Source organism: Podarcis raffonei, chromosome 2 (assembly GCF_027172205.1).
Source record: "Podarcis raffonei isolate rPodRaf1 chromosome 2, rPodRaf1.pri, whole genome shotgun sequence".
Lineage (NCBI taxonomy): Eukaryota > Metazoa > Chordata > Lepidosauria > Squamata > Lacertidae > Podarcis > Podarcis raffonei.
This window is the reverse complement of record NC_070603.1, coordinates 79,035,069-79,045,101: the sequence shown is the minus strand read 5'-3', so window position 1 is coordinate 79,045,101 and position 10,033 is coordinate 79,035,069. Positions and strand designations below refer to the sequence as shown.

Genomic DNA, 10,033 nt, shown 5'->3' with positions numbered 1-10,033 from the left:
CATTAGGAGAGCACGCACGGCCGTAATTAGAAGCCGGATGCTTTTGGCTGTGGCGGAAATGGAGGCCGGCGGCGGCCATGGAGACTTGCCGAAGCGCCTTGCCAGCCTGTGGGGCTAGAGCGGCCGCGCGCCTGAAGCGAGAGCGAGGCGGCGCGCCCTCTAGTGGCGCCTCTGAACAAGACAGTCGTTCTCAATCTACGGTGGTGCCGAATCGTTTGGGAGCTGCACATCGCCCTATCTAGCAAGGAGGGCGGGAAGCGTCACAAACACCAGGAATCCTAGAGTTCGCAGGGGTCACGAGGGTCATCTAGTCCTGCAATGCAGAAATCTTTTGCCAACGTAGGGCTCAAACCCATGACGCTTAGATTAAGAGTCTTATGCTCTGCCAACCGAGAGACAATATATTTCCTTCTTTTGCTTTCTTGTCTCCCCAAATATAGATGCAATGTGCAAGGCTAAGTAGATTTAATCAGAAGTAAGTCTATTCTCTACTTAGTGTGCTTAGGGTTGCAGTCCTTCTTGGAAGTAATTTTCTAGAGGCAATATGCAGAAAGAATTTGAGCGCTCTTCAGCAGAACAGCCAACTTGCCACGACACACCACCTTTGCAGCATCTGCGCTACAGACGTTCAAATGTTGCTGTTGAAATATATACAACAAAAAATTAATCAGTTTGAGTCGTGTGACTCAATTTGAGTCTACTAGACCCCCAAATTTTAAGCAACGTGGACTGAAGTCACTTATGGTGCCTGTCTGGGATTGTTGTTGTTGTTGTTGTTTAGTCGTTTAGTCGTGTCCGACTCTTCGTGACCCCATGGACCAGAGCACGCCAGGCACCTCTGTCCTCCACTGCCTCCCGCAGTTTGGTCAAACTCATGCTGGTAACCTCGAAAACACTATCCAACCATCTCGTCCTCTGTCGCCCCCTTCTCCTTGTGCCCTCCATCTTTCCCAACATCAGGGTCTTCTCCAGGGAGTCTTCTCTTCTCATGAGGTGGCCAAAGTACTGGAGCCTCAGCTTCACAATCTGTCCTTCCAGTGAGCACTCAGGGCTGATTTCCTTCAGAATGGAGAGGTTTGATCTTCTTGCAGTCCATGGGACTCTCAAGAGTCTCCTCCAGCACCATAATTCAAAAGCATCAATTCTTCGGCGATCAGCCTTCTTTATGGTCCAGCTTTCACTTCCATACATCACTACTGGGAAAACCATAGCTTTAACTATACGGACCTTTGTTGGCAAGGTGATGTCTCTACTTCTCAAGATGCTGTCTAGGCCTGTCATTGCCCTTCTCCCAAGAAGCAGGCGTCTTTTAATTTCGTGACTGCTGTCACCATCTGCAGTGATCATGGAGCCCAAGAAAGTAAAATCTCTCACTGCCTCCATTTCTTCCCCTTCTATTTGCCAGGAGGTGATGGGACCAGTGGCCATGATCTTCGTTTTTTTGATGTTGAGCTTCAGACCATATTTTGCGCTCTCCTCTTTCACCCTCATTAAAAGGTTCTTTAATTCCTCCTCACTTTCTGCCATCAAGGTTGTGTCATCTGCATATCTGAGGTTGTTGATATTTCTTCCGGCAATCTTAATTCCGGCTAGGGATTCATCCAGCCCAGCCTTTCGCATGATGAATTCTGCATATAAGTTAAATAAGCAGGGAGACAAAATACAGCCTTGTTGTACTCCTTTTCCAATTTTGAACCAATCAGTTGTTCCATATCCAGTTCTAACTGTAGCTTCTTGTCCCACATAGAGATTTCTCAGGAGACAGATGAGGTGATCAGGCACTCCCATTTATTTAAGAACTTGCCATAGTTTGCCATGGTCGACACAGTCAAAGGCTTTTGCATAGTCAATGAAGCAGAAGTAGATGTCTTTCTGGAACTCTCTAGCTTTCTCCATAATCCAGCGCATGTTTGCAATTTGGTCTCTGGTTCCTCTGCCTCTTCTAAATAAAGCTTGCACTTCTGGGAGTTCTCGGTCCACATACTGCTTGAGCCTTCCTTGTAGAATTTTAAGCATAACCTTGCTAGCGTGTGAAATGAGTGCAATTGTGCGGTAGTTGGAGCACTCTTTGGCACTGCCCTTCTTTGGGACTGGGATGTAGACTGATCTTCTCCAATCTTCTGGCCACTGCTGAGTTTTCCAAACTTGCTGGCATATTGAGTGTAGCACCTTAACAGCATCATCTTTTAAAATTTTAAATAGTTCAGCTGGAATACCATCACTTCCACTGGCCTTGTTATTTGCAGTGCTTTCTAAGGCCCATTTGACTTCACTCTCCAGGATGTCTGGCTCAAGGTCAGCAACTACACTACCTGGGGTATACGAGACATCCATTTCTTTCTGGTATAATTCCTCTGTGTATTCTTGCCACCTCTTCTTGATGTCTTCTGCTTCTGTTAGGTCCTTTCCACTTTTGTCCTTTATTATGGAAATCTTTGTACGAAATGTTCCTTTCATATCTCCAATTTTCTTGAACAGATCTCTGGTTCTTCCCATTCTATTGCTTTCCTCTATTTCTGTCTGGGATTAGGGCCCCTAAAATTTAAGCTTCATTCGTTTCATAGTAATCTGCTCCAGGGTTTCGTAGATCAGAGTCCAATTCCTCACAAGAACTTTACACAGCAGGCAGGCAGATCACATGGAGAGAGAAACCTTGCTTCCTGCAGCTAGTAAGATGGATTCCTGGGTGGTCCTTTAGCTCTGATTACTGCCTTGGTTCTTGTTTGGAGCTGCTTTCAGTTATATTAGAATGTGGTCAGTAAGAACAGCTTTACAGTGGTACCTCAGGTTAAGAACTTAATTCATTCTGGAGGTCCGTTCTTAACCTGAAACTGTTCTTAACCTGAGACACCACTTTAGCTAATGGGGCTCCCGCTGCCACTGCGCGTCTGCTGCGCAATTTCTGTTCTCACCCTGAAGCAAAGTTCTTAACCCGAGGTACTATTTCAGGGTTAGCGGAGTCTGTAACCTGAAGCGTCTGTAACCCAAGGTACCACTGTATTATGCTGCTAGGTTTGCCTGACTGCTATGCTAGCGGAGAAGCAGGTGCAAGCCCCAAACTTCCAAGTCACAGTTTTCTTTCTGTGCAAAAGAGAAAATACAGGGGCCTTTCTGTTTAACATCAGTTAACATAGCTTTGGGGTTTCGGTTTTATATGCAGAGAAACAAAAGGCTAGCCGCTAGCAGGAACTGAGCCAATATTGACCACGGGAGTGGGCAAATTACAGCTGCCATACTGTGTGAATCTACAGCAGAATAACCTCATCATGATGTGAAAAAACAAATACTGGCTCTTTAAGGAAATGTCCACCTGCAAACCCTCCCTCCCTGCCCCCTTCTCGGCTTCCTTCTCTTAGAGGAGTAATTGGCTCTCTGATCTGTCATTCTCACCTGCACAGCTAACAAATCCCACCCACTTTCCCATGCCCATTTCAGTGATTAAGCTCTGCCTTTCACCCATAAGGCTGTGCCAGGTAGAAGACCAGCTGCACTTGCACAAGGAGGAGGCAGAAATCATGCAGCCTTTGGACTCGGAGAGAGGCTTAATCAAAATCAGCCACTGTAAGAGAGACATCTTTGGTTCCTTTGTGCCCAAGCATTGTCCCCTGTGTGGGCAGAGCCTGTTCTACAGGAAACTGGAAGAAGCACCTGTCACTATCCCCAGCCCATTTGTTAATGGGCACAGAGAAAGATGTTCTTTTTTACTTAAACCTACTACAGGAACCTTTCTGAGGTAGGATTTTCTGCTCAGCAATGCTGTTTAGTATTTATGTTCATTTTGCTTGATTGTGTGCTCAGAAAGAAGACATATGAAAGCTACCTTACGATGGATTAGATCAGTCCATCTGCTGCAGTCCACTGGTGGGTAGCAATGTTTTCCCAAGATCGGGGGCTAAATTCTTTCTTATCCTTGCAATGTGGCAGCAGGATTACAGGTGCCAAGGAATGAGCAGTGTGCAGTGCAGAATGATAACTGATAGGAGTGAGATTTTGCCAGCATGATGGTACCATTGCTCAAAGATCTATACTGTATTGGTTGTCAGTTTGTCACTGGACCACATTCAAGGTTCTGCCATTCAAGGCCTTAAGAGCTTGGGACCAGTTTAGTTAAGGGATTGTCTTGCCCTACATGTGCCAATTTGACTGCTTTGATCTGGGGAACTTGCACTTTTACAAGTGCCATATAATGTCTGCTTTGCCTTTGTGAGGAGTTGATCATTTAGTTTGGCAGCACCCTCACTATATTTCAGACATGCACTGAAAAAGTTTTTATTTTACCAAGCCTACCCGGACCTATGATTTAGTTACCATATTTGTTTTAGAAGTTCTATGGTTTTCATCTGTGTCTTAATAATTATTATTTCATGTATGTTTCTTAATAGTGGATTTCGGTACAATTTTATTATGTACACTGCTTAGAGAGTTCTTGGATTAAATGGTTTGTAAAACTTTAAAAATGAAATAAATATGGCACCTTCTGCAGACAAACCATGTGGTCTTATTCTAAGCTCTGGTGTAGAAATGAGTAAATTCTGCATAATTTACTAAAGTGAGTCAAAATTTGTTTTGAAACCAAATTGACAGGTCAGGAGGTCTAATTTAGTGATCAACTGTAAACCGTTTTGATATTTTTTCTTGTAAAGCGATATAGAAATGAAAACAAACAAACAAACAACAACACCACCACCTTTATAGAGTTACAAATCCCACGATCAGTTTAGAGCAGCATTTCTCAATCTTAGGTCTCCAGCTGTTTTTGAACTACAACTCCCATCATCTCTAGCTAGCAGGACCAGTGGTCTGGGATGATGAGAACTGTAGTCCCAAAACAGCTAGAGACCAGAGTTTGGGAAACACTGATTTAGAGCAAGGGTAGGGAACCTCTTGTGCTTCAAGCCAGATTTGGGCCAACGGGAGTCCTGCTTCAATATATGAGGCCATTCCTTGCAAACCACACCCAACTATCCCACATCTGTGGTCGTATTTGGTGCCATGGGACAGGTACCCACATAGCTGCAAAGGAACAATAGGGAGCTTAAAGGTTCCCCATGCCTGGTTTAGAGGAGTTATAAAACCTACAGAACGTGGGGTGCAACCTGATGAAAAGTATTGATCAATTACTTGCATGAGTTTTAGTTAAGTAATCTATCAATAACATTTGCATTAGGATGAAAATAATTTCCAAAATAAACTTGTTATTGTTGTCTTCTAATATGGTGCTAACCACCTGCAGTTTTTATAAGTGCTTTTTTGTATGTATATTATGTATAATTTGCTGCCAGATTGAGGCAGCCTTTTACTCATTTAGAAGTTTAATTAATTAAATGGAACAGTAATTACATTTGATAAGATTGTAGTCAGTCTTTTCAGGGCAGAGAGAGGGAACAGGACACTTCTCCTCTATATTGCAAAAATATAGCATTTCCCTCCCCAATAACTGGATTGTTTTCTAACATGAAAAGATATTAAATGTCTTCTTTCAGAGGGTATGATGGAAGTTCTGATCTCCATGTTGGAATAACCAATACTAATGGTAAGAGACACTTGTAATTCACTTTCTAAATTAAGATTCTCTATGTGAAACATAAATGTCTATTGGACTCTTTTCCTTCTCTCAGGTTGCTCATCCTTTGCCTATTGCCTACAATGTCTCCCCCTTCAACCTCCTGGCATTCTGGCCCTTGATTTCTCTTCCTTTCCCAAGATTTCAGGCTCCTTACAGTATGTGAACTGCAATCCTTCTACCACCAATCCCCTTTCTGCTAAGTCTACATAACCATTTTTGCTGGGGAAAGTTCGCATATGTGATTGCCTGTAGCTAGAGCTCTTTTCAGTTGTGCCTACGGATGCAAGAAGGCATAATTTTTTGTTCCACTTGTATTGGTTTTATGCAGCACTGCTTCCATTACACCACCGTTTGTCTTCTGCCAAAAATGTTACTTGTCTTGCTTTCTGCTGTGGCAAAATTACACAATTTAGGTAATTAATTATACCATTACATTGACATTCATAGGATTACATACTCAGGGTTCATATAACCAACATTTTTAGAACTACTGTTCAGATGAGCCTGTAAAAGAAATGGGAATGATGTTGCAAGTGACAGCAATTAACAGAATGGAATGAATTATACTATTGGTCCACATGTCATAACTAATCCTTGCATTTCTGATTTGTCCTGTTGCTGTGTATTTAGGTTTAGTGTATAATTACAACGAAACTGGAGTTAACATAGCTGAGCATGGATGGGAACAATGTGTAAGTGTTCATCTAGTCCAGCCTGACATGTATGGCCTGCTTAACCAATGGGATACATACCTAGAACAATTCTCTGCAGCAGAAATCTGGCTTCCACACAGGTAAGAAGCTCAATAGACAAATGTGACTATGGCAGCTAAACTAGACATCCTTTATTTTGGAACTCTGCCTAGGTGGTAACTCAGAGAAGGATCTGATATAGTCATTTGGAGAAATGGTTTTAGACAAAATTACTCTGAGGCCTCTTTCTTCATTAACCTTCTTTAACCATTTCTGTATATTTTGGGTTTAATTGAGAGATTCTGATAGTATGTATTGTATGAACAATACTAGAAGGGAGAGGTGGCTCGAGACATCGCAAGCAGTTCCATGTAACTTTGTTTTGTTATGGTTTTGCAGAATAAATTATCACTGGACTCCATCCTATTCTCAGTTAACGCTCATCTGTGCAATCAAATATATTGTTGCTGGCTTTAACTTCTGTTCAAAGTTGTCAGATGTGTTTCATAAGGAACAGGGATTGATTGGTATGTACGTGACCGTTTGATACACTGATCAAGAGGGAACAGGATGTAAGCATGTACAGAATTGTACTTCTGTTGGAAGATGAACAAACAAAACCAAAATTGAATACAGGCAGAGTCAGGGGCTCAGGAGCAGAAGCACAGGGGAGAGAGCAAATAGAGAGCGAAGGAGAGGAATCCGAGGGGAGCGTAGGGGAGTATGACAGTGACCCGAGAGATTCCATGAGCTTCTCCAGCGAATCAGAAGATTCCCAGAAGGGGGGGCCGATGGTAAGGACAAGGGGGGTCCCAGGGGGGACGCACCAGAAGCAAGGGGCCAGCGGGGACTCCCAAGGCAGCAGCGGAGGATCAGGACCAGCTCCCCCACCAGAGCGCAGTGGGGGGGAAGAGTCACATGTGTCAGGACCAGCCTCTCCTCCAGCGGGGAGAGAAGATGAGTCAGGGCTGACCACGCCCCCATCGGAAAGTGGGGAAACGGAGGGGAGGTCAGGTCCAGCTAGCCTCCCCGAAGGGGGGAGCAGTGACAGCAGTGTAACGGTCAGAAGGAAAGTGGGAGGCTGGGCGCGCGCGCCAAGTTCAAATGTGCAGGCGCGCGGGACAGCAGAAAACCCAGATTGGGAGCCAGGTCCTAAAGCCCGAAGGAGGGAGGGGGAAGAGTCAGGGGACTCAGCGTCAGAAGAGTCTAGGAAGGGCGAGACCCCGACAGGCAGGCGGACCCAGAGGAGGAAGGAACAGAGGAAGAGGTGGAGCAAGGCTAGAGTCTTAAACTGGTGTCAGGGGGGAGGAGATTCAGACGGAGCTTCGGCGGTCTAAAGTTTGAGACGTAGTGTTGCACGCTGCGGCTGTGGAAGTGAACTGAACTTCAATAAAGACTTTTATACTAAACAACGAAGCAGCGTTGGTCTTATGTGAGCTGGGACCTCGGGCAGCGCTGACAGGCAGGTTTTGCTTTCATTATTTATGTCAGCCTCTCTCAATCAGGTGCTCTCCAGCTGCGTTAAACCACCACTCCCATCAGCCACAGTCAGCATAAGCAATTGTCAGAAATGATAGGAGTTGTAGTCCAAAATTTCCAGAGAGTACCAGAAGGCTAATCTAGGCCTTAGCAACATTTCAGTGTCCATATTCACTGATCCAATGATTATTAGGACTGATTTCTCTTGAAGTACATTCCAAATAGTCCCTTGAGTACAGCCTATGGTTTCAGTGTGGAAAACAAAACATATTATGTTTGCTTTTCAAGTACTTCTAGCAACAGGAACGTCATTCCTATAAAGGCTTTAGTCAAGCTATTTTTCTGCGACCCAGCATAATATATACAGTGATGATTACAAGTACCAAAAAGGACCAACAGATGTTAAAGACCTGATGATTACTTAAAAGTTCTGGAATTTTGAAAAAAATTAATATAAACGTAGAATATATTCTCTCTTACTTTAATTGAACAAGAGCTTTGTGCAGGTTTCAAGTAATCCAAGAAGGGACTCATTGGCATCCCCAAGCTATGGAAAAGTCACAGGCAAAGACACTACTCTGAAAATTACAGCACTCTTTTTGCTAAGAGTGTGTGACATAAGAAATGCTGGTGGTGAGAGCATGTGTCTACCATGAGATTTGTAATTTTACTGCAGTTCAGTAAGGAGAGAAAGACATAAATCTTATTTTTTTAAAAACCATTTTGTTCTGGATCCTAAACAGGCAGTCATAAAATTTGCGGTTGAGCCCATCATCTGTTTTTGTTTTAAGCAAAGCCCACCCAGTAGTGTATCGCCCAAGAATAGGCTGCAAAAGCACTCAAAGCCACTCTGTCCTTTTAAGAAACCTAAACTTGTATCTCATAAAAATGAACCCAATACATACTTTGAATTTTAGAGAAATGGGTTTTCAAAGTGAGAAACTTACCCCCCCAAAAAAAAATCATACAAGGATGACATTCCCTGGCTTTTTTTTTTTTATTTTGACCAATTTTAATGAATCAGCACTGTTCTAATAATAATGAGGAACACATTGCAAAGTTAGCCTGACTACAGAGTTCCTCGGTTACACTTCAGTTAGCATATGCAAACCACATCCTTACAGCTCCATATGCCATATATGCTTGTTTTGTTACCCACTGGAGAATCACAGGACAAGTAGAATCTCGGGCACATGGCAATATGCAAAAAGAGATTAAATGCTATTGCTAAATTCAGCTTTCCAAGAAGAGAAAAATGTAAAGGTGGTAAGAACTGCATCCAAGATAAATTTATGGGCGAACCAAATATAACTGAAGGAAAATTAAGCCTCATACTGAAAGCTAGAACTTTAAATAGAAGGCAGAAGTTTCCACTTGTGTAGTTGTTTTTTTAAAAAAATATGAGGGCAATGTGATGTAACTCACATGGCACATATGACATGAAAGTTTTGTCTGGGGAGGAGGTGATATAAGCATCTGCATCTTTCCATCATTTCCATATGTAACTTTGTATAGACAGAATGAATGTGACTAACCTCAGCAAAGATAAGACACTAACCAATGGTGGCTTTGCTCCACCACATCCCCAAGTTCCACCATTTAAAAAATCCTTCCATAAATGATGTTCTGCTGGTGCATGTTTCCATTGGTCAAGGATTGCTCTGGCATAATGGCCTGCCTGAACCATCATCATAAGCTAATAAAATGTTTAATAGTCATGTATCACATTGGTTTCTTATGCTGCTTTCTGGTTCTCTCTTTAATAGGTATGAAGAACATCTCCATAACTGTTACACCTATGCACTAACATTTATTAACTGTGTGCTTAGCGCCCAAAAGAAGCAGCAAATGAATAAAAGTGAATTTACAGAGAGATTTGTGATTCCACGAACAAGGAAAGCTTCCAAGTATATCACCATCTACAAGGAAATATGCAAAAATGGCTTCTATGCAGTTGACCTTCCTGCTCAGGAGGGCACTGCCATTTGAATTTATAATGAGGGAACTGTATAGCAATGGAAGTAAAATCCTTATGTTAAGGCACTTATATTTCTTGTTCCTTTCATCTCACAAGAAAACATGAAGTTGGGACTGCAACACATGTATTAAATCATGCTGCACGTTTACTCAGAAGGCGGTCCCACAGAGACTGAGGATTAATCTCAAGTATCCATAAGACTATGGAACCTTGAGGCTGTTCCAATAAACTTCTACTTTTCTAAACAATGATATTTGGAAGAATGAAATAAAATAAAGACATTATCTGTATTCTTGCATGTTCTGATTTTTTTTTTTT

General features: G+C 42.7%; 1 protein-coding gene across 3 annotated transcripts; it reads left to right on the top strand.

Moving 5' to 3' along the window:
• The first annotated feature begins 97 nt into the window (after positions 1-97).
• Positions 98-10,003, top strand: MKRN2OS (MKRN2 opposite strand). 3 transcript variants are annotated; one of them, XM_053377702.1, is made up of 5 exons: positions 98-475; positions 3,474-3,733; positions 5,484-5,533; positions 6,197-6,359; positions 9,504-10,003. In XM_053377702.1, the coding sequence occupies exons 2-5, from the start codon at positions 3,516-3,518 to the stop codon at positions 9,724-9,726; spliced, it is 654 nt and encodes a 217-aa protein (XP_053233677.1). In that variant the 5' UTR covers positions 98-475; positions 3,474-3,515; the 3' UTR covers positions 9,727-10,003. The 3 variants fall into 3 exon arrangements, 2 of the variants coding, with proteins under 2 accessions (XP_053233677.1, XP_053233676.1); XR_008329009.1 differs by lacking the exon at positions 98-475 and adding an exon at positions 8,232-8,417 and having other exon boundaries at positions 2,523-3,733; positions 9,504-9,591; XM_053377701.1 differs by lacking the exon at positions 98-475 and having other exon boundaries at positions 2,523-3,733.
• The last annotated feature ends 30 nt before the right edge of the window (positions 10,004-10,033 follow it).